Source organism: Momordica charantia, assembly GCF_013281855.1.
Source record: "Momordica charantia cultivar OHB3-1 chromosome 2 unlocalized genomic scaffold, Mcharantia_2.0 BLBB01000002.1, whole genome shotgun sequence".
Lineage (NCBI taxonomy): Eukaryota > Viridiplantae > Streptophyta > Magnoliopsida > Cucurbitales > Cucurbitaceae > Momordica > Momordica charantia.
The window spans coordinates 1167631-1192066 of NW_028275160.1; the positions used below are offsets into that span (position 1 = coordinate 1167631).

Genomic DNA, 24436 nt, shown 5'->3' on the forward strand with positions numbered 1-24436 from the left:
CAAATCGAAGCATAATTGAGTTGTATCCACGCTATATAAAGCTGAGAGTTCGAATTTCTTCTCTCATACATATTGTACTAAAAAAATGTTTACGAACCAGTTAATTACATGCGTGTTAAACAAATCTCAACCTTTTCTTTTATATAAATTAACCATATTTGATTGTCAAAATATTTGTAAAATTTCAATATGGCTTAGATACCAGAGGTAAAATTCAAAGCTCTTTAAGAAAGATAATTTATTGAATATATGAATCATCTCATTTTGGTTGATATTTTCATACCGTTTGATAGGTGAGAGATAAATTATTAAAATGTCTTTCGAATTTGTATCTAATGATCATTTTTAATGGTCATGCAAATTTTAAATTGCATCCAATAGTTATTTGCAATTGTGGATCTTAGAATTTCAAAGAGCGGCAAATTTATATAAGCATAATTGGAAAATATATATTTTAATCAATCTTTGAACTTCATAATATGTGTCAATTTTGACCTTAAATTTTCAATTTCATTAAATTGAATGAACCTTTTAGTAAGAGATATGTGTCTTAACCACTTGAACTATGTTCGGTTTAGTGATTTTATCATTACGTTAATCAAACATCGAAACGACAATAAACTTTATACTACATAACAACTAATCGAACACCAACTTTAAAACGAATCCAAATATGTTTGCTCCAAAACGGCATTAAAATATTATTAAAAAATGGCACCCTTGATTCTGCCACTCACGCCATGTCTTTTCCACCCTTCGTACAAAATACATAATGCCATTTCCATTTTTCTTTTAATTATAAATTCGTATTTTTATTGTATATAAAATTTACAAATAGAGATTAAAACAATCTTTTACCAAAAGTAGAAGATCAGGATGGAGGTTTTAAAAATATATAAATTAAAATAAACAAAAACTGAAAATATATAAATCAAAATAAACATTTTAGAAGAGTTGGAGATTAAAATGAACCAAATTAGCATTCAGATAATGTATATCATCATATCACATCACAAATATAAATACGATATTAGATCATCATTTAACATCACAAATATAAATATGAAATTCAAACGATCTCTTATTAAAAAATAGAGAGATTACGAGTTAACGCAATGTGATGGACAAGTATCAACCTGAGCCTACTTCAACTAATTAAGATACCTTACCATTATCAATATACTAAAAAATCAACTATGCTAATATTAACACAATTTGATAGATTGGTAGACATATCAAATTAATATTATTTTTTAATAAATCGTATTAATATTTTATTGATGGTGTCAATGACCACCATTAAATTATAATATGATAATTAAAAAAAACTAAACTTCAGGTTAAATAATCATATGCTAGAATATCATAAATGTATAAATTATTAAAAAAGAACTAAATTTATTTTATTTTAACAACCTTTTTTTTCCCTAAGTTTTGGATTTTTGATTTGTTTGGAACTCTGGACGATGTTCCCGATGTGACTGGGTATTTATTTTATTTTATTTAGGGAAGAATAATATAAGGAATCTCTCTTGCACTGTTTTGTGGAATTTTCATGGGCCCATGGGCTTTTCTGCTTCACTTGTATTCCAATAATGTGTTTTTTTTGGAACGTTACACGCAAATGCAAATATGGCATATCGTGTGTAAAATATTATAAAATTATAGTTACCCCTTTGGGGAGAAATATATATATATATATATATATATACCATGGTAAAACACATATTACTCCCGATTATAAAAAGCAAAAAGTATAATACCATCTCAAGAGGTTGATGTTCACACCTTCAACCCTTGCAATGGTTAAACTAAAATAATAATAATAAAATAAAAATTTTGATTGACTACAATTTCTTTAGAATATTATGTGGAGCACTTGTATGTGGCAACACAAATATAATTAATTGAGAAATAATGTTATGGATTGAAAAAAAAAAAAGTGTACCGACTCATTACGATAGACGTCTATCGATAATATAAATTATAATGAAGATATATGTCAATTACCACTTATGCTCGCTTTGGCAATAAACTGAATAACTATAATAATAATAATTGTGTAATCAACCTAAGCACAGTTCGCTAGACACTGATAAATAACTGTGTAATAAAAAAATGTAAATATGTCAATTATCACGTAGCTAACAGTTCATTCCTGTTATCTGCAATGTTATATTTTCAGACGCAACTACATCATTGACTCTACATCTCATCATCTGCAATGTTATATGTTCCCACACAAATGCATCATTGACTCTACATCTAATCAACATATAGATATATCAGTGGATGAAAATACATTTAATCAACTTTTTTTTAGAACTAGTGGAATAACCAACTTGAATATAATTCAACCAAAATAAAGATATATATCCTTGACAAAAAAGTATTGAGGTCAGATACTCACACTCCCACGTATAATTGTAGCAAAATAATAATAATAATAAATATTATTGTATGTTTTAAATTGGCACATTTTGTAAAGTTCCTAGAAAAATACAAATATCAATTTATGGATTAAGAAGAAGAAAAGTGGGGAGTGATGATAAATTTGGAGATGCCTTACATGCCCAAAAATATAACAAATCCAGAGAGTAAAAACATAGTGATGCAGTTTGCAGGGGGTGCGATTCAGTACTACATTTCATACCCTACAAGACAAAATCTGACGCACACATACATTTCCATTGCCCCAACATATCTTTGTACCAAAATCGTGGCCCTTCATTTTCTTTCCCATCAACAAACTCTCTCTCTCTCTCTCTCTCTCTCTCTCTCTCTCTCACTACATATTTAACAAGCTAATTCTCACCCTCTCTTCACATTCAAACTCAACATTCAACAACGCCATAGAGAGACTTACAAGAGAGAAGGTGAAAAAGGTAAAATTGTTGTTCTTCGCTTGCTATATTGTTACGGGTCTCATTGTAATTACGTCGATGTGATATTTACTTCCAACTTCAAATCAAAACCCCTCGATTTTCGAATGCATTTGAGTTCTGATTAGGTTTCTATGTAGCGTAAAGTGGTAAGATAAGACTACACGTTTCTATTTGATAAGTGAAAGCTATAAATTTACTAATTGATTTCATGAGTTTACACGAACTCAAGTTTCTGAAATGTACCTAATAATATAGAATATAGCTATGTAATCATTTTTTACGAGAGTTTATCTATTTTGTTGAAAGTAGTTTGGAGAAACTAAAAGATTATAATAAACCAACTTAATTTTAAGATTTTAGTTTTATAGGTTGTTTTGTGTGATTTTTCTTTTTTTAAGAATTTGAATATCTGTATGTCTTAATCGATTAAATTAAGTTCATATATTTGAGATTTTATTATTATTAGAATATTTTTATTAGATTCTTTTTTAATATAAAATGTATGGGTGAAAATTCAGACTCTCAATCACATGATCAGATACATGTATCTTAACTGGCTAGGAATATTCTTATCGACGTCCTATGATTCGATTAATATCCAGTCTACTTTTGAATTATGTCGGCCCATTATTGTTTATGGGCCTGTGATCCGAAAACATTTTGGGGCGCCCAGCCCAAAAATAATATATTTTAAATAAAAAATGCAAATTTCAAAAGACGGCTAAAATCCTATCCTTATTTTATTTTGTTTTCTGAGGATAAAATCCTATCCTTACATTGAAGATCATTTAATTTTGTTAACCTGGATATGGATACAATTATTCATTATAAATCTAACATAGATATCCCACAAATTTTGTTTGGAGTCAGTTTTCATTTTACTAATTTTAATATGTAATTTTTGCTATTTATCTACTCAAGCAATGCTAGGTAATTTCTTATTAAAAAAATTAGCTATAAATGAGAGAGAATTTTGACCCATCACTTTCACCATTTTTTCATGCTCAAGCTACTAAAGCAATGGATCCAAATACTTCCAACACTATATCAGGTATTTCTCTGGTTTTATTTTTCGAGCCATACTCTTATCGATAAATAAAAAAATAAACATTTAAGAAAATAATTGTGAAAATACATCAATCCAGTAGTTCACTATTGCTTCGAGTTTTATTTGTGTAGATCAGTTCGAGCATGCAACTGCAATGACGTCGGAATTGACAATCTTACAAAAAGAACTTGAGGAGAAGACGGAGAGAATCAACGAACTGAAAAAAGAGATCGAGGGGACGAAAGCTAATTTGGAGAAGAGGGAGAAGGAGAAGGAGAGAGTCGGAGAGGAAGAAATTAAAGTATTGAAGGGATTGTGTGAGGAATACAAGAGGTTGAGGAAGGAATACAATGAAAGATTGGCCAAACAAACGGGGGAATCTTAGGGGTAGGACTTGGATTGTAATAATTAATTATTATCCCAAACTAATTATTTCTGTCTTCTATTAAAAAAACAAAAGAAAAATATTTAAAATTAATTATTTCTGTCTCTTTGCTTCCTTAATCCTTACATTCTCTCATTTTAGGCAGCTTTCTAATTCAAACTCCGACCTGTCCAAATTTGGACATCTCCAGATTTTGGGATTAATTTGGACTTTTTAAAAAGCAAAATTCGCAGTGCTGTTTATATATGAATATATATTTCAAATTCTGGGGGTTTTAAAAAATATTACCAAAAATAAAACCATTTTTTAAAATATTCGAGAACCTTAAACCATTTTTTATAATTAAAATATTTACTCCACCAATTTATTATTTTAATATTATTAAATGTTTAACCGCTCATTATTTTTTTAAAAATGAAACTGATCAATTACTTTTCTAACCACCGTGAAATTTTGTTTACACTTCCTGCCATTCTAACTATCTCATGTTTTATTTTTATTTAATTAATTATCTTCACTGAGTATGATTATCAGTCCATCTCTTTGTCTTGTTTCTTTTCATTGCATATTCTACCGACTAACAATTCAAAAAGATCTCTGTTTTGTAGTCGGTGTTTTTTGGTAAGAACTTTTTTTTTTTTTTGGGATAAAAATATTCACAAGCTCTTAATATTTATACCAAATGGTGTTTTGTTTTCTAATGTTAACTTTGGCCCCCACACCACAATAAGAACAAAATTGTGCTTTTCAATACCATTAATAATTCATATGGTTATCCTTTTCAAACATATAAAATCTTGTGAATATGGGTTCTCTTATTATACATAGCCATGTATATATACATATACTTTTCACCCCTTCAATAATTTACAATACAATATACTCTTAAAATTCGACCTAATAGTATAATTCTTAATATCATGTTAAAAACAAAACTACCCATAAAATCTTAAATTGGGAGACCTTAGAGTTGAGAGACAATTCTTGATTCTCGATTAATTAACAACTAAGTGACTACACGATTTAAGGATTAAACTAAAATTGTATTGTGGTATAGAGTTCAACAATCACATATCCGTACAATAGTTCTCTTTAAAATGAAATATGTGCAATAAATTATAATGTGACCCAAGCGTGACTAATTTTAATTATAATATATGGTCTAATTCTATGTTAAAGTGAGCATATTTAAATCATTTACCTTTATTTTATACTTGTTCAGAAGATTTATTAAATGTAATCAATGAAAATTGAATGTAATCATGGAATAATATCAGAGGGAGTGTTGTGCAAGTGTTTAAAATAATTTTATTTTTTAAAAAATTTGATTTGATCATTGTGATAAGGGCAAGGAAGGAGATGGACCCAACTTCCCAAATCCAATAATATGAAAATGAAAATGAAAATGAAAATGGAATAAAAGAAAATTTGAAAGAAAAAAGAAAAAGAAGGAAACCCAAATGGGAGGATTGAAGCTGCAACACAAAACATGATATTGAAAGCGCCTCTGGAAGATCAAAAACAGAGCCAAGGAAGACAATTAGTTTATTTTTCAGAGTCATCCATGTGATAAACTGTTGAAAACCCACAAGAAATCTCTCTCTCTTCCTTTTGTTTTTGCCTTCCGACCCAAGGAAATAACCAGGACCTCAAATACTGGTGCCACTTTCCGTTTCAATCCCATACTCGGGTCGAATCTGCCATGATCGTTGATTCTGCATTGGGTTTCAATCGGGATGCCATTGATGGGCGGGCTCAATCTATAAACCTGTGAATCCGGAGGACATCCAGACCCAGTTCCAACTCCCGATTTATGATTCTCCAATTTATTTGAGTTGCGCAAAACCTTGCCCCATACAACATGAATTCATCGAGTTTCCGCGATAATACTTCTGAGTCCTCGAATCCTTACGGTAGGTATTCAAGACTTAGTTCCGTTACCCAACCGGTTCCCCGATCGAAGTCGGGTCTGACGAAGCCGAGAATGGCGAAGGTGAGAAGGCAAACGAGTTCCCAGGATTTGAGGTCTGCGGGTGTTTCGGAAACGTTTCGGCCGTTCACCGGGAATTCATTTCAGGCCTCACCCTGGGCTCAGGACTCCATCTCCGGTAAATCTGGGTCGGGTGAGATTGGGAATCAGCCATTTGTGTTTGGAGGAAACAGGAGCACCTCGAATTTGAACCCGGAGAGAGGAATTGTGGACGAAATGAAGAAATTGGATATCGGAGGCGGGGATGAGTTTGCGACTGCCAGAGACAGGAAATTCAGCTTTAATGTAGGTATGAGTTCGAGTAGAACCGAGGTATCAGATAAAGGAGCCATGGCAGTTGAAACCATTGAATCAAAGCTTCCTGGAGATATGAGAAAATTGAACATTGAAGAAGGGGAAGGTAGTGGGCAAGGTAGTGCTGCACGAATTAACAGAACTAGAAATGATAATTCGAGGTTGAGATCAAATGAACAGACCAAGTTCGGTTTCTGGAGTGGCAATGTTAGTAATTCTCTAGCATCAGAACTCCCCAACAAATTGCAGCATATGAACATTGAAGATAGTGGGAATCATGATATTGGCAGTTCTACATTTAAAGGTGATGGTGTGAATATGTTCGTATTGGATAAGGGTAAAGGTGTTACAAGCTTTCCTGTTGGAAGATCAGAAGATTCACTGCCCGAGAAGATTAAGCATTTGAACATTAAGGACACATTGAATTCAACGAATGTCAACACCCAGAAAGAAGAAAAATGTGTCTTTGAAAGCACCCAAAGGACTGGTGGTAATTTTGTTGAGCAAAAGGAAACTTTGTTGTCAAGAAAGATAGAGGAGTTGAAAATAGATAAAAGGACACCCTCATCTGGAGTATTTGCAGAGAAGATAGAAATGCAAAATTTAAGTGATTTTGATAGGAATCTTGATCAACCATTGGCTACAGACATTAAATCTCTGAAGTTGCGCGAGTGTAAGGATATGAGAGGTAGTCAGGTTCCTTCATATGCACAAAAAGATGGTAATGATAAAAATGGCGTGGCTATGCCATCTTCTTCAATTTTTTCTAGTGATATGCAATTTAATGCTGCTGGTAGTACCTTTCAAGTAACGGGTACAAATAGAAACAAAGAAACAGAAAACGTTCGCTATATGACTAAACAAGAAAGTACTGGATCATCTTTTGTAGGATTTAGAACACCAGATGTAAAAACAAACATTTTCTCTGCTGGGGCCAGTGAAAATTTTCAATTCTCTGCACGGAAGGATCCAGTTAGAGAATTTGGACCAAATATTAGGAGTGGAAGATATAAACCGACCGTGGTTCAGTTGTGTGTTGGTCAGGAGACTCAGGACTATGTTTCAAGGGAAAGGGATCCTTTGGAGAGTCAGAAGGCGTCAGAATCGTGTTCACCAATGGATGTTTCACCATATCAGGAAACACTGGCTGGTGATCCAATTTCTCGTGAAAATTCTGTGACATCCAATGAATCACTCAGTCTTGACAATAGTTCTGTTGCATTTGATGAATCACTGCCGGAGGTCTTAACTGATGTAATAGATGAAGATCTGCTTAATGCTACAGATAGCTTAAATATAAATGAACCTGGTCACAGTGCAACTGACGTGGAAGGCGAAGAAGGTTCTCTTTACCATTCTACTACAAACCATAGTGCTGAAGGTCCTGTAGAATCTGTTGAAGTGGCAGACACTGAAAGCTACAAATCTGCAAATGATGAATTGGATATAAATAGTGATCTAGCAGGTATTTCAGAAGAAACAGAAGCCAGTTCAAGTTCGAAATTTGAGATGCAGGATAGTGATGGCAGGAAGCAATTTAGTTTTGCTTCAAACTCAGAGGATGCGTCAAGGTCTAACTTTATATTTGCTGCCTCTACGGCTGCTCAAGGTCAATTATTTGCATCCAAACGCCAATTCAAAAAGAAAAATTGGGGAAAAGTTGGTCAAGATTCTCATATTTCCCCAACAATTTCTATTGAAGTTCCATTGTCATCCTCTTCTGCACAATTTCGTACATTTTCTGGGAATTCATCACCAATAACACCTCAAAGGAGTCAGAAAGAAGATCCATCTACTGCTCAGTACAAATATGGAGTTGACTCTTGGGTGAACAAAGGCCAGGAGATGAAGCAAGAGTCTATTTCTACTGTAGCAGCAACGGTTGCTGCCCAGGAGGCTTGTGAAAAGTGGAGATTGAGGTTGGTTTTTTTCTACTTTCTTCTCGCCTTTATACTTTCTTTGTGTCAAGATACCATCTTAAGGTGTTGTGCTTGGAATTTTTCATTCCAGTTAGGTGATTATCTTTTACCTCGATATTGCCAGCTTCAAGATTTTTTTTTTCTTTTGTTTACATAACATGTTACAGGGGCAACCAGGCATATGCAAGTGGTGATTTGTCCAAGGCTGAAGACCATTACACTCGAGGGGTGAATTGTATTTCAAGAGATGAGTCGTCTAGAAGCTGTCTCAGGGCTTTGATGCTTTGCTATAGCAATCGTGCAGCAACAAGAATGTCTCTTGGAAGATTGAGAGATGCGATCAGTGACTGTATAATGGCTGCTGCTGTAGATCCCAGCTTTTATAAAGTGTACCTTAGAGCTGCAAAGTAAGGCCCTGCTGTTCCTTTATTATATCTACCACAAACTGTCTAATTCTGAGTTTGATACGCACATATACACTTGTGTGTAACTCTTTAATATACCTTTTTTGACTTGCTATATTGAATTGAACTATATTTGTGTTCCCAATAGTTAGTTGCTTAAGCATTTTACTGTCTAACTTTATGTTCCCGTGTGTCCATTTAGCTGTAAATTTTTACATACATTTTTGGAGCTACCATATGCGTCGATATGGTAATTGTAACCATCACTTATTTTCTTAAGTGTGTTGATGCAACAAAATTTATTTGACTCTGTTTAGTGATTATTTCACCAAAATATTTATACGAACCAACAATTTGATAGCAGTTGGTTCGAAAATGGTTGTTTTTCCTAGGGAAAATTGTGGGGATTTGGGTTAACTTATGCATACCAAACCTCAACTTCTCTTGTCAGACCCTGTTACATAGATAGTTTCTTTAAGTTAACTCGTGACGTCAAAAGGCATGAGTTTATGGCTTGCCTTTTGACCTCAAGGCCGAACATAGGAAGCTAGAACCACTCTCTGATAGAAAACAAACTACAGGACCAACAGAAAACATGTAAGCCTTACATAAGAATCAGTATTGATTACTCCGACCATAGTGTGTCCTGGTCGTATCATGAATGATTTGCTAGTGATTTTTTCCTTATATGCTATAACCTTTTACGATATCAGATACTGTTTGTGTTTGGTTGTCGTACATAATTTCTATCGTGAATATTGTTTGTGTATAGAAATGTTTTTAGACTTATTATGGGTGAACTATGTGTTGTAGCAGATCTTGCAAATTATGTTCCTAACTTACTGAAGTACTATCTTATAAACTAGCTGTTACCTTGGCCTTGGGGAAGTTGAAAATGCGGTACAATATTTCAAGAGATGCCTGCAGCCTGGAAATGAAATCTGTGTAGACCGGAAAATTACAGTGGAAGCCTCTGATGGTTTGCAAAATGCTCAGGTAACAGATTTTCTTTCTAGCATGTGACTACTTTTTACTTTTTTTGTTTTTTTTTGACGTATTGGAAGTTTAGTTTATGCAATGATAATAAAAGTAATTAATATTTTTATTCTTTCTATCCTTAAATTATCATATATTATACTTTTATGCCAATATCTCTTTCGCTAGCGAATATCGGTTTGGTGGGCTTACTCGTTACCTTTTCCTTCAACCATTTAGAAGTTAGAACATTAGAGTACTGGTATATTACTTGAAAAAAAAAATCAATACATTCTGCCTCTAATTTTCTAATTATCATTGGGAACTGTGTGCTAATGTGGTAACCAGGCCATTATTGAAACTCCACATTTTCCACAACCTTTTTGTCTCTTATGATAGTGACCAAGCTTGTCAAGCTATGCGTGGTCTTTCCAAAATTTAGGATAGGCTTTAGGTTCAGTTGATCTCTCTCTTATAATAGGTGTAACTTCTGATTTTTATATGTCCAGCCTTACTTTTTCTACTGGCTTGCAGAAAGTATCTGAATGCATGAAACATTTAGCTGAACTTCAGCTCACAAGCACGTCCAGTGATATGCAGAGTGCTTTGGAATTAATTTCTGAGGCTTTGGTAATAAGCTCATGCTCCGAAAAATTAGTTGAAATGAAAGCAGAGGCCCTTTTCATGGTTTGTTGCACTTCTCTATTGATGTTGTTTTCTCTTTTTCCCATTATATTCTTTTTGTAGATTCTATGAAATTTTACTGCAAGTAAACTGGATTTCATCTGAGCAGCCCCTGAACTTCATCCAGAATGACCTGATGGTTTCTCTTTTTGGTCACCCTTTTTATTCTAAAAAATATATCTGCAGCTTCGAAGATATGAGGAGGTGATTCAGTTTTGTGAGCAGACACTAGACTCTGCTGAAAAGAATTCTCCTTCAGAAGATATTGTCGGCCGGGCCTCTAATCTGGGTGCTTCTGAAATCTCAAAGAAGTTGTACTTCAGGGTTTGGCGATGCCGCTTGATTCTCAAGTCCTACTTCCTTCTAGGAAAACTTGAGAAGGGTCTGGCTTCTTTAGAAATGCAAGAGGAGAAAGTGTCTACAGTAATTGGGTAATTCGTTCTACTTCCTAATATTACTAAATTAGAACTCCAAATCTCTTATTAAGTTATTATAAGCCGGGAAACAAATAAACAAATAAATTGCAATGAAGATAAACTAGGGAGGAAAAAGAATGTCATTTGCAGTTGCAGAAGGTGGAATTGGTGGGACTTGTGAGTTTGACAATTTTAAGTTCCAGGAATGGAAGAAAGTTCATGGAGACATCAATACCGCTAGCCATGACCATGAGGGAGCTCCTACGTCTTAAGGTATGCTCGGCATGATCTACAAGTCATTTTCTTTCTATATGTGCATCAAATCTCTGTCTCTGCCTTTGAGGCTTCTCTATTCTATCATCTAGAATTTGATCATATTCATTTATCATTTTTGCATGCTGTTCGTCTCAATGTGGAATCCTTCAAATTTTCAGAAGGGAAATCTTCTGTTCAAACTTGAACTTGGTTGGTTGCACAAAATTTTCTCCATAAAATAATGTCATATTCTATGTCAATGCATGTTGGCTCATTGTATACACTATGTCTCTAAATCTCATTTAAAATAACCCTTTTTAAAGAAATGTTAAATTGATTTGATCTCACTGCTTTTTATATTTTTCTTTAATCTCAAAACAACGAAAGATCAAGGATCTAGAAATATCATGTTATCAAATGTCAAGTTTGTAGTTGAGAAAATCTCCTTGTTTTTCTATAATTAATATTTCTCTAACACAGACACCAGAAGACACCAGCAAACAGATGGATATATTTAAAGGAATAGGGATTATGATGTATATTAAATTAACTTCAAAAGGCAGTGTTTTGGTCTGAAACTTTATGCAAACCATAATAACTTAAGCCCTTTCTGGGGTTATTAAGGATCCATAAATATCATTGTTTATTTTCCGTGATTAATCCGCCAGTTTAGTGCTCACAAAAGCTATGCAGTTGACTTGGAAATGCCCGTGTCTTTTACTGTTGTATTTGCATTGGGTAGTTGTTTAATTCTTCAATTTCATTTTAGTTGGAGAATGCCTTTTCCCCATACTTTTGTTTTTGTTATTGTATTTACCATTTATCATCTTAATATCAATGTTTCAGGGTTTTTTTTTCTTTAAATGAGTGCAGGCTGCTGGAAATGAAGCATTTCAGGCAGGGAGGTATTCAGAAGCCGTTGAGCACTATACAGCTGCTTTGGCATGCAATGTGGAGTCACGTCCTTTTACAGCTGTTTGTTTCTGCAATCGGGCCGCGGCATACAAAGCGCAGGGCCAAGTTATTGATGCTATTTCAGATTGTAGTTTTGCCATAGCCCTTGATGAAGAATACTTCAAGGTAAACTTTTTCTTTTGTTATTATTATTAGGCATTTGATTCAGATAAAATTCCACTTGGTATTTAAATGGTTGAATTTAGTTTTCCAATATTACTTAGGATGGACAGTGTTGGATTCTGCCTCTTCTGTACAAGGTTTTGAAACACTCGCACACTTATTCTTATTTGTACTTCAATGAGTGAGTATAAAGCTCTAGTCTGTCTTTCTTTCAAGAGAAATGTTGTATGGATTTTGGTAAATTATCTGATTATCATATTATTATTATGTTTTTCTAAGAATTACCCTTTGAAAATATATAAACACGAGAACAGATATCAATGGTTTTTAATCTTACCATTAAAGGACGTATCATATTATTTTAGAAGTATTTAGAAATATACTTTTCAAAATAATTTTCCAAGAAAGAAAACATCTAAATCTTCGTTACAGTCTAGGTGAACGCAACTCAAGAAATAGCAGTTTTAATTACATTTATTTTCTTATTGAGCTTTTATATTCGCAGGCAATTTCTAGAAGAGCTGCTTTGTATGAAATGATCAGAGACTATGGTCAAGCAGCTAGTGAACTCCAAAAGCTTGTATCACTTTTTCCTAAGGGATTAGATATGACCTCCTATCAGTATGCCACTTCTGATCGATCAAGTACCAGCACAAATGACTTGAGACAAGCTCGTCTCCGGCTTGCGGAAGTTGAAGAAGAATCAAGAAAAGAAATTCCACTGGATATGTACCTCATTCTGTAAGTATCACCTGTCATACAACAAATCTGTTAAATAATAGCTGGCTTTCTCTGAGGTGTTGCATTTGGTAGTGAAATAGTGGTCTAGTTTCCTAATATGTTGAACAATTGATTAGATAACTTTTTTTCAACTTTATAGCATTAGAATAAATAGGTTTTTCCATCAATGCAACTATTATAATTTTATCACTCATTGTTAATATACAAAAAATACTAAAATGCAACAAAGATATATTTGAATTGTCAAATTGATGTTATGATGAATATGATGCTTCATTTACTCCCCCCGGGATCCTGCCTTGATCTCATTCTATCAATCTTAGTATTATTCTTCATCCCAGATGTATGTCTGCGGGGGCTAGTAATCCCCTATGCGTTACATGCGATGGCACATTGCTTATGAAATGGGATGAAGGGTCTAAGAAGATCCCACACTGTGGACCATCATGGAAGATAGAACCAGTGCAAGAACATTCATTAATTTAGTTGTCTGCTTTGTGTAGTTCACCATTGACGACCGACTACATTTGTTCAGGACAATGGTCCAGCTCAAAACATTAGAAGAACCTTAACTGTTGTTTGTGGGAGGTTTTGGATAATTCATCATAAATTTTTTTGTTCATCTCGTAAATTTTATCAAGGACAACAGACTCCTTAAAGTGATGACAAAATAATGACATTGGAGTATCTGTGATGAAAGTAGGGGCAAAACCAGGTCGGTTGGTTTAGTTTGCACAAACCAATGTTGAACCGACTTTTTTTTTTTAACCAATGTTGAACAACTTTACCAGTATGAAAAAGAGACAAACCAACCTGATAGACCCCTCAGGCTAACAAAAATTGACCAACCTGAACCAAAATTAGTTTTGTTGTACTGTTCTAAAAACCGCTGTCCTCCCAGCGTAATTGGGTTTTGTTAATTTTGATAATTTTATTGAGTGTTTTTAATTGGACATGCACTAATTTGAAGTATGAGTTTTATCCTCTGCCCATTTCTCAACAAAAAATTTTGCTTCAAAGATGTCCATTCAGGTTATGGGGGTCTAGTCCTTTGAATGAGATTGTTTGCCCTTTCCCTTCCTTGTAATTGAGTTTTCTTTTAGGGGAATAATTGATGTGTTAGGTAGAGAATGTGCCAAGCTAGCTCTTGGATGATTTAGTGCACTAAGGTCATCCTACTTCCTTGTTAGTTCAAGTAGTGTAGCGAATTCTCATTTTTGGGGTTTTTTTTATGGTTTATTTAGGTCATGTTTGGTAATCATTTTTTTATTTCTGTTTTAAAAAATTACACTTGATTTATCACAATTTCTTTGACCTGTTTATCACCTCCCTTAGGTGAATCTTTAGCCAAATTCTAAAAATAGTTATAAGTTTCTAAAAATACTTGTTTTAGTTTTCAAAGTTTGGCTTAGATTTTGAAATGTTAAAAAAAAAAAGTAGATAACAAACCAAAGAAACACAACGTATAAGAAGTGTTTCTAGGCTTAATTTATAAAAATAGAAAACCAAAACCGAAATAGTTATCAAACAAGGACATTGATTTCTTCATTTATTGTGGATTTACACTTCTTTACCCCCCAGAAAATATTAGTTTTACTGACATAATAAAGTTTTTGACATGCAGTTTTTTGGTACTGAAAATATGGAGTGAATGACATCTAAAGATGTAGTAGTAGGATACAAATTTTAAGAGAGGTCCTTGAATTTCAGGTTATGAGAATCGCTAGTAATTTATTATGATGGCAGGGGAGTTGATCCATCTGCATCTTCAGCTGAAATTAAGAGGGCGTACAGGAAAGCTGCTCTCAGATACCATCCAGACAAGGTTTAGTTTTGTTTACTTTGTTGATATGCTTACGCTTTTTTTGTGTACTGTCTCAATAAAAGTTTCTTACCTGTTTAGGCTGGTCAATTTTTGGCAAGAGCAGACAATGGAGATGATGTGCTGTGGAAGAATATAGCGGGAGGAGTCCACAAGGATGCTGATAAACTTTTTAAAATGATTGGAGAGGCATATGCAGTACTCTCAGATCCTATTAAGGTAACTGAGTTTTCTTTAATTCTTAACCATAATTTAGGAATCTGAAGAAAATACGTAAAGATAACTTTTAAGTAATTTGAGGTACTTGAACCGCCTAAACTCCCACAATATTAGTCTACCTTCATTCTTATCTTTGTTGGTAACTAACTCGTATTAACAAACTCCTTAGCTAATTACTAATAATATATATAACTACCATAATGGTGGCATGGCATTAGCGTATAGCTTAATACATTTTACCAAATGATTATAGGTTGTAATGATCCTTTATTTTTTTTTGTCAGCGGTCACGATATGATGCGGAAGAAGAGATGAGGACTGCCCAGAAGAAACGCAATGGAAGCAGCACCCCTAGATCACCACATACAGATGTTCATCAGGGTCATCAATTTGAAAGAAACAGTGTTAGGCCTCAGTGGCGAGATCTATGGAGATCTTATGGTTCTCGAGGATCAGATTTTACTCGATCAACCAGGTACTCATGAGAACTCTATGAAAAACATGTCAGGACAGAATTCAGGCCTTCAAATGAGGCTTTACACCAGCACTCGCCAATAATCGATCATTCTATCAAGAAACCCAGCTGCAGTTTAACCCCTCCCAGTGAGAGGGCCAAGAGTTGACAATTGGTTCATGGACAGATTTCTGATGGCAAAATCTTGAAAAAGAGGTGAAAGTCTAATCCTTAACACAAACAACCTTGACGATGCCATAGAGACATAAAATGAAGGTGTTCCAGTTGTTCCATTTGCATTTAGTAGCTTGTTCATAAGATTAAGAGTGAGGTTTGGTGATTTTAAAGATGATAGATTCATCTTTGATTATAGAGTGAAAAAGGAAAAGAAGAAGGTAAAAACAAAACATACATTTTAGAACAAAACAAAAAGAAGGATGCAGGTTTTCAAGGTTTTGCTTTTTTGCCCCCATGTTTTATGGGGATCTCATTGTGGGTGAGAGAGGAAGTGTGTAGTTTGTTCATAGTGCAATGTACAGACAGACAGAAGAGATGAGTAAACAAGTGAATCACAACATCTAATAGCTGCTTAGTCTCTGACAGGATATGCTAACCACACTCTTACAGTTTAGCGTTTCAACAATGTGGTAATTACCAGTTCTGCATAACGTTTTTAGCGCGTTTGATGTACCCTCTTCTTTTTACACTTGATGTCGAATTCGATCTGTGAGTGACGAAGTAATCCCCATGCTGATGACTGTGTGGTCTGATTATATTCTGAGTTTCTTAAAGAGTGATGTATTATGAAAAAGAAAACAAGAAAAGTAGAACATATATTATAGATTGACTGTGAACGCCTTTGAGATGAGTGGTTCATTTTGTAAATGATTTTTCGGAATGAACTTTTTTATGAATACCAATTTAGAAATTGTTGCGTTTGTCTGTTTGATTAAATAAGATTGAGAACATACTTAAGAACGATCATTGTGACTTTTGAAACAGATGTTGGATATTAGCTTCTTGTTTAAGGTTCTTAGTCTTGTCTTAGTTTGTTTCTATAGCAAGTTTGTTCTTTTTGCTTTCTTCCTTGAAATGTTTTTGTTCTCAGGATGGACCTAAAAAATGAACCTTCTTTTGAGATTTTATCGCAATTATTTCGGTTAATGGCGTTTGATCTAGAAATGTTTAGAAACTTGGTTTAGGCGAGCTGTTGAATAAGATATTTATCGTGAACTCGATTAAAGAATTTCAAGTAAGAATGAGGGATTGATTATCAAAATTAGGACAATATAACAATGAATTTTCAGTGGATCTCACTTTCTATCAAAAAAGTAAAAGAATGAACTGTAATCCTGTCTATCGCCTCTCAAAGTAGAGCCAATTTTACTTCATAGATTTTTTAGAGACGAAGCTTTAAATTTAGGAGTCAATTTGAGAAGGTAGCCAGAAAACTTTGCAGGCCACTAAAAATTCTCAAAGCATTTAAGGCAAAGTCCATAATTTTAATAGAAAAAAATTATATTATTATATATAAAAAATGGTTATCTATGATATAAACTTTTTTTTCTTGAGTGATGACCGGAAGTCGGAGCTTCGCTCCCTTGTACCCAGGGACACCCACACTCGTCCTAAAGTCTAAACCCGGGAGACATCAACAATTTTTAGTATTAAGCTTACCGAAAGGTTCGAACTTGAGATCTAAGTTAGTGTGATGCAGAGATCCAAAATATATATATAAACTAAAAAAAATGTGAGAAAAGTTAATGAATTTTTACTGTAAAAGGTGAAAGAACGAGTTTTTTCAACGTCCAAATAGTTTCCGTTTTCATTGTTGAAAACAAAAACAATTTTCTAAAAGCAAAACCTCCAGCATAAGTAAAAAGTTTCTTAAATCTCTACATAAATTACATGAAATTCCTTCTCGTCATCTGCTATCCACGAGCTAATCTGATCTAATCAGAATCAGAATCAGACAAAAAAAAGGGCATTCTTCATAAATCAACTACTTCCAGCACCTGGTCAATCAGAATCAAACTCCCAAAAGGTTGGTCAAGACAAGCTGACCTATTACATTAAGGGTGTTTTTGGGATGATTTTTGAGGGAAAAAAAAATTACTTGTACGGTAAAATTTTTGGAGAATAACTAATTAAGTGTTACAACTAAAAGTATTTTAGATAATTATTAAATTTTCAAAATCAATTTTGACTTTCCTAACCCAGCAATATGAAAATTTTGAAAAATAATTATAATGGGAAAAAGGACTTTTACCATCACAAAAGTCATCCCAAACTTTCCCTCACTGATAGATAACACCATCAATACGTAAACAAGAGTAGTGTCACTCATACCTCTTGCAACACCAGGAAGTTGACAAAAGAAAGATTTAGTGTCATGGAGAAATATCACACATATATTCCTAAACCAAGTTCTTTGGGCTCTGTTTCAACCATCCATGGAGGCCTGTTGACATTAAAAAGGTGATTATGATAATAGCAAGCTGAAGTACTAATCAGGATATACATGTGTACTGATTCGAACCGTCTAGATCATCTTACTTGTTCATCACAAAATTGATTGTTCCTTGGGCAGCGCGTTTTAGAAGAACTTCCCTGGCTTCAACTGCTATTCCTTCGGGCTATATGGGGATATAATTAAATTTAAAACCAGTGACTTTAACAGTTAACTTCCAGGATAAAGATTTAAGAGACTGTATATACCTCTTCTGGAAACCAAACTCCAGGCTGTGTGCTTCCCTCGAGAACAGCAAGAGCAAATGCAGCTGTCGCGTTTCCCACTGATCTGAAATAGTTCCAATATAACTCAAGAAAGAACATGGGGGGTTAATCTTGGATAGGGATGATTAGAGTTAAATGACGACACCTCTTGAGAAAAAAACTTACTGGGAGAGCCTCCGATGACTGAAAATACCCAGTGTGTTACGCCCATTCGAACACTCCAAATCAACCTACTCAAAAAGAGTAAACGTTTGGAAACTTCTAATACACAAATAGCAATTTAAGACTTCCTACACCTGAAATTTAATGTCATGCATAAGAAGTTTGGTGTCTCACCCTCATGGATACACGTTCTCCAGCAAGGCCATCTAATGCCCGAACAAAAGGATCAAACAATTGGACCAATTTTTGAACTTTGCTTCTATCTCTAAAATATTCCTGCATGATTCAGTCAATCTCCGATTGATATAGGAGCCCCTGCTCATTGTACGCGATGTTTGATTGGAGAGGTAAGTTGTATGTTTTTTGGTTCTTGATAATTTTTAGAAAAATTATTAGACTTTATTGTTAGTTGTTTTGTTACAGTTAGTTATGGCTTTGTAAATATTCTGTAATAGCAGTCTATTTATATGACTAGTTTTATTTAGACTCTCAAGTATAATAAATATTTTCATATTTTCGCACGATTGTATGCATCAAACTGTAAGGCAGAGTAAGACGTTTCTTCAAAATCAGTGTTGTATAAACAAATTTATGATTGACGCACAGTAAGTTAAATAGAGTTATTCAGCAGCCATTGTATGATCCAAGGAAAGACTTTCTTGGGGTTGACTTCTGACATTAAATTTGAAAGAGCTTATTTCAGCAGTTAATGATAAAAATAGATAATTCAACTCGTACCAGAGGTAAAAAATTTGTCAAGGCTAACATTCCCCAATTCCAAAAAAAAGGAGCAGTACCAAAACGAGCACTGACTGTCGGCACTCTCAGGATCTCATGTGCAGTGCTTACCTCTGGCAAATTCCTGAAATGAACATATTTTTACTCAAGATGTAGCTTAAATGTTTCAAAGCAAAGAAGTAGATTTGCCTCACAAAGTGGCGCCAATTGCAAGTACTATGTCACCAAAAGAGCAAGCAATAACTTTTATCCTTAAAGTTGATGGTGATACAAGAAATGGGGAAGGAAATTAGTAATATTCAGCTAACCATAACTTGGAACCATCCACTTAATTCAGAAGACTTCTGCACGTATGGTTTTCTTCAAGACACATCACCAAAAATACAATAAAATACCTGCCTCCAAGATTTGAATATGGATTCCTATGATTGTGTAGTATGGTATACGCATTTTGAACTATAAAAGCAGCACATCAGTCCGTCCAAAAGCTTTCTTATGGTCGGTTTAAAGCAAACCGCAAAACTATGAAATTTTGCACTATCAAAGCTTTGCGATATAGAATGAACTTACAGCAGAAATACATCTCTCTTTCCAATTCCTATTCCAAAGTCAATGTTGAGCATGCCACTATAAGGTTTGAGTTTGAGCTTTTCCCCTGCTTCCAAACACGTGTGGTGCATCAGTTGCTGCCCAGCATACGAGACAAAATCTACATATTATGTAGACAAACACACAAGTTGCCGTTGACACTGACCTTTATTATAGGCGACTACCTCCTCTCCCAGCAGTAAGAAACTAGTAGCTAATATAGTTGGACCAGCACCACCAGTGCCTGCAGTGTAGTAGTAGAATCTGAGACAAGAATTTACATTTAGTTGCTGAAGAAAGAGCACCATATCAATTTTTATATCTAGGTGTCAGAACGACTTCCAAGATTTCTAGTTTAACTGAAGGTTATGCTAAAATGAACTCACAAAGAAAGAAGACAATAAGATTTCAAACGCAATCGCTAACCAAACCATTTTGCAATCATTCCAAATCATACAAAATAGTATGTATGGCATGGTTCTACTTTGAAAGTACTACAAAATTAATTTGGACCAAAAGGATATAATGTAAATCCTTTGCTGCCTCCCATTACAATATTGAAATGAAGTCAGGATTCGAAAATATAAACCATATGAAGGGCATTAAAAATCAAAACCCTTTGATCTGGTTTTCTTCCATTTTCATATAAAATCTCAAAACTATGAAAATTCCTCAAAGAAGATCCATAGTCTATGAAAGACGATACCAAATGAAAACTGAGATTATAACTTGTTTCTTCGCTGTTGGCATAGGGAATTTGTTTACAACCTTTGGCGCCACTACAATGTTGAACTAATAAGTGATGGGAAAAGTACACGTTGTCAGTCATGAGGTCTATTGACTAGTTAAATTATTGTTGGGGACTTCACCTTAGCCTCTCGGGCTCAGCCTTGCTTTCATCTCTTGCAGCACGCACAAGCTCTGCTGCCATTACTGGCATGATGCAAAAGAAAAATCTATCAGTTAGACGAGAATATTGACTTGAATATATTGCTTTTACTGCCCATTGGAAACTAAACTTCAACCTTTAACCATTCTCCAATCAGTTTACACATTGTCTTTCCTATAATACGTTCAGGGCCAATGAATTGATTAAAAAATGAATTCAATTTAAGAGATTTAGCATCTATCATATAATAAGAATGATCTAAATAGGAAAAATGCATGATAAGAACGCATATATTGTGTACCATTGCTCACTCCAGGATAAATGCCAGCAGTTGTAATAGCTGGAATATTTGCATCTATAGCTTTATTCTTTAAAGCTTTTGCGTTCCACGAATAGTTTGTATCATCGCAAACGTCAACATAGGCTGTCTGCATAGACAAAGAACTTCATCAACATATGGTCATAAAAGTAAGATTTTTAATGCAACTGCAGCAGCCCTTTCCTTGGTATCTATGGAAGCTTCAAGTACAGTGCATTTCTTTGTCTGTTGGAAAGGACCGGCCGTGTGAACTACAAGATCCACATCTGTAGTGACAGCTACAGATTTCAGTTAAACGCCCTTGGTGATAAAAATGTTAGAGACTTAAACGCCCTTGTTAAGGGTGCAAGGTTTTCACGTGTTTTGATCCAGACAGAAATTATAGATGGTATCTGTATTAAAGAAAATAGTCGAAAAATATCTATAATACCTTCTTTTTAATATTCTTAGACCAGTGTAAAAGCAGTTTTTTTGTTTTTTTGTTTTTTTTGAAGAAGAAACAACTTTTCGTAGCAAGACAATAAGCAGAAGGTATTATGGGTAAAAGCAGTTACTACAATATTATACATGGTAAGACAATAAAAACAACCAAGGGGGATGAGAAATTGGTCCCTGTATGTCATTTCACTAATCTTAGTATCAATAAACGATGATATTATATTAGACTATATCAGAATTTTACATCAAGGTCAAAGGAACCACCAAAGTTCTGGTCGGTTGACAGTCTTTGGAGGCAACGAGAAAAATATGGCCGTGAAGTTGATCATATAGGACATCTAGAGACAACACCATGTTATTAGTCAGAGCTAAAACTTAAAAAAGTAATTATGTTGTATAAATCAAAAAGAAGAAAGCCGTCGACAGGTGCAGGTGTATCCATGTGTGTTGGAAGTTGGAACTTCTATAAATAGGCAACTGGAATTTGAGAGCACTTATAATAATAATAACAATAAAGAAAGGATCGATTAAAAAAATAATAATAACAACAGTAAAGAAAGGAAAGGAAAGCGCTATTAAAAATTTTAAAGAGTGAAAAATCCTTCAACTGTGATCTTGCATTTCACTCAACTCTTTTCGTAGCCTCGAAGGTAAAACTTTATATATGATAATATTTCCTCGTGACCACAACTTTATGTTTGTGGATAATAAACTATTAAATTGATCAAAATTTGACTGCTTAAGTTTTTACTTCGACTTTTTATTTAAAGAAAAGAAAGAAATAATGAATGAATGAATGTTGCGACCTTTGTACCAATTATCTAAGAAAGATAATCAGCAGTAGCAGCTTCATATTTCACACACGAAAATGGAAATTGGAAAAGAAATAGAACCAAAGAGTAACGTTTCGAAATCATAAATTAATAAGAAGAATCAATATACCTCTCAAAGCAGCCTCCAACGATTTTACATTCTCAACATCGACTTCAACAAAGCGAGAGTTTCCACCGAGCGTCGCAACCATAGCTGCGCCCTTTTCCCTGTCACAGCACGCACTTTACGTCATTTTGCATCTCAATTTAGATAAGGTCGGATTCTCGGAATGCCGTCGACTTACAGACAACGAAGAACAATTTAGGTTTGTACAAAAAAAACTCAAGACGAGGAAATACAGGATAATCCAAACTTCTAATTATGACCTAAAAATGAAGAAATTAATAGAACCGAAGCAATTAAAACATAATATCTACTCGTTGAGTTTCTACTCGGCCACGTTTTCTCGCCAAGCAAAACAGAGTAAGAAGGAAGTGGAACTAGCCGTAATCAAATTAACATAGACGGATCACCTGTTGCGACCACCAATGACGATCTGAAGGTCGGGACAGAATCTGGAGAGAGCAATGGCGGTGGAGCCGCCGACCCGGCCGGTGCCTCCCAGCACCAAAACCCTGGAATTGCGAACATTCTGTGGCAGTTGAAGCGGAAGTTCAGTCTCGGCAATAGCCATGGCCATCGGAGAAAAGCTTTTCAAAGGGAGCAAACTTCCCGCCATCGTTTGCCGCTCTCCGCACCAGGTGAGTTCTGCTTGCCCAGTCCTCTCCTCTAGGCTCTATCCCATTATCAGTTTATCGTTGCTGCTGACGTGGCATCACCACCTTCTTGCGAACAAGTTATGAACAAATTTACCTCATTTCTTTATATTAAAACGGAAACTTAGTAATTTAAGATTAATCGTTGATTAACATTTACTTATTTTAGACTTATATTTGAGGCGAAATGAAAATTATTCTAATTGTATAATCGTGAACTGCTGGCATGAGTAAACGACTCAAACAAATTTGATTATAATTCAATTCGTAATGATCGTAGAAAGTTCATATTCTTGGGTCATTAATAAACAATTTGTTGGACAAATATTCAATGCAGTTACTACAAGATAGGAAAAAAATGGATAATCAATTCCTAGCTAAATCTTAAAAGGTGTGAGTTAGGGTACAGTTATTGGATTAATATTACTATTGAATTTTTTTTAGATAAATATTAGTCTTTTTTTTTTACATAAGATAAATATTAGTCTTGATCTAAAAGAACATGGTAGAACTCAGTCTAAATTAAGCTGAAATTATCTTCTAATAGTCCATTTTTAACCCATCAATTTGTTGTCGTTAAATTTCAAATTAATGTGTGATGCGATCTACTAAATACAATAAAACGTGCCTAATACTAATGGTACTATAAAATATTTTATCTATAATTAAATTTTGTAGTTAAATGTCAAAATAAACCTTACTCAACTGTAATTACTATATATCTCCGACCAAGAAATAATTCACGCTACACATATCTTTTCATGAATATTAATACCTTTGATACCAAGCTAAACCTTCACAAAAAAAAAGTTGTTTACGATTGTGTTTGCTCTCAATGTGGAAATTCATGCTTTGTGGTTTTGTAAAAGTACAAAAAAGTATTGGGTCCGATGGACCCATCTTGAGTCATTTTTTTCAAAACCACTTCTATGATGTTTCTACTTTGTTATGTAGGGCAACACATGAAATTTTATAGGGAGAATCTTAGAGTCTTTACCATGGCTTTATGCACAATGTGGAGGAAAAGGAATGCAACAATTTTCAACAAGGAGAAACCAATTGAAGATCCTCTCGGTAAAGCTCAAAACTGTAGAGTAGATAAGGGGGATGAAAGCCAAAAAGGAGATGCAAATTCACTCATTAGAAGTAGACCAAAACATAAAAGAGACAAAGCATATAATAGAGTTACAACATACAATCAGGTAGTCCATCAACTTTCAAATAGACATTTTTTAGAAAGTAGCCGGCTTAAGAAAAAATGAGAAAATTGGACACCTCCAAAACCACAACTTACAAGCTCAACATAGGTGCAGCAATTCTCAATGTAAATGTTGAATTTGGGGCTTTAATTCACGATTTCAAGAGAGAGATAATGGTAGTAGCAGAACGATTCAGGAAACTCACGGGTT

The 24436-nt window shown here is 34.3% G+C and overlaps 2 protein-coding genes across 9 annotated transcripts; one reads left to right on the top strand and one right to left on the bottom strand.

The window, feature by feature from the left end:
* Window positions 1-5755: 5755 nt before the first annotated feature.
* Window positions 5756-16506, top strand: LOC111020606 (uncharacterized). Of its 4 annotated transcripts, none has more exons than XR_015789326.1 (11): window positions 5756-8521; window positions 8689-8928; window positions 9792-9921; window positions 10435-10587; window positions 10771-11015; window positions 11204-11273; window positions 12129-12335; window positions 12838-13073; window positions 14820-14898; window positions 15002-15114; window positions 15399-15538. XR_015789326.1 is itself a non-coding variant. In XM_022297310.2 (11 exons), the coding sequence occupies exons 1-11, from the start codon at window positions 6180-6182 to the stop codon at window positions 15597-15599; spliced, it is 4041 nt and encodes a 1346-aa protein (XP_022153002.1). In that variant the 5' UTR covers window positions 5759-6179; the 3' UTR covers window positions 15600-16506. The 4 variants fall into 4 exon arrangements, 1 of the variants encoding a protein (XP_022153002.1); XM_022297310.2 differs by having other exon boundaries at window positions 5759-8521; window positions 14977-15114; window positions 15399-16506; XR_002602708.2 differs by lacking the exon at window positions 15399-15538 and having other exon boundaries at window positions 14784-14898; window positions 14977-15046.
* An 811-nt stretch (window positions 16507-17317) lies between these two features.
* Window positions 17318-23093, bottom strand: LOC111020567 (Saccharopine dehydrogenase). Of its 5 annotated transcripts, none has more exons than XR_002602698.2 (14): window positions 22785-23093; window positions 22381-22478; window positions 21184-21266; window positions 20983-21109; window positions 20662-20725; window positions 19959-20056; window positions 19775-19859; window positions 19205-19328; window positions 18641-18742; window positions 18470-18534; window positions 18287-18368; window positions 18125-18204; window positions 17918-18029; window positions 17318-17583 (listed from the first exon to the last, which is right to left on the bottom strand). XR_002602698.2 is itself a non-coding variant. In XM_022297256.2 (13 exons), exons 1-13 carry the CDS (start codon window positions 22988-22990, stop codon window positions 17972-17974), a joined length of 1272 nt encoding a protein of 423 aa, XP_022152948.1. In that variant the 5' UTR covers window positions 22991-23093; the 3' UTR covers window positions 17794-17971. The 5 variants fall into 5 exon arrangements, 1 of the variants encoding a protein (XP_022152948.1); XR_015789500.1 differs by having other exon boundaries at window positions 22381-22550; window positions 22785-22926; XR_002602699.2 differs by lacking the exon at window positions 17318-17583 and having other exon boundaries at window positions 17794-18029; window positions 18287-18388.
* Between the last annotated feature and the right edge of the window lie 1343 nt (window positions 23094-24436).

Bases quoted from the DNA above. Each gene is read 5' to 3' on its own strand.
- LOC111020606 (XM_022297310.2), top strand. From the start codon at position 6,180: ATGAATTCATCGAGTTTCCGCGATAATACTTCTGAGTCCTCGAATCCT. The intron at 8,522-8,688 runs GTTGGTTTTTTT...AACATGTTACAG, and splicing joins TGTGAAAAGTGGAGATTGAG to GGGCAACCAGGCATATGCAA. The intron at 13,074-14,819 runs GTAAGTATCACC...TTATGATGGCAG, and splicing joins CTGGATATGTACCTCATTCT to GGGAGTTGATCCATCTGCAT.
- LOC111020567 (XM_022297256.2), bottom strand. From the start codon at position 22,990: ATGGCGGGAAGTTTGCTCCCTTTGAAAAGCTTTTCTCCGATGGCCATG. The intron at 19,329-19,774 runs GTAAGTTCATTC...TGTTCATTTCAG, and splicing joins AAGAGAGATGTATTTCTGCT to GAATTTGCCAGAGGTAAGCA. The intron at 18,030-18,124 runs GTAAGATGATCT...TAATGTCAACAG, and splicing joins ATCAATTTTGTGATGAACAA to GCCTCCATGGATGGTTGAAA.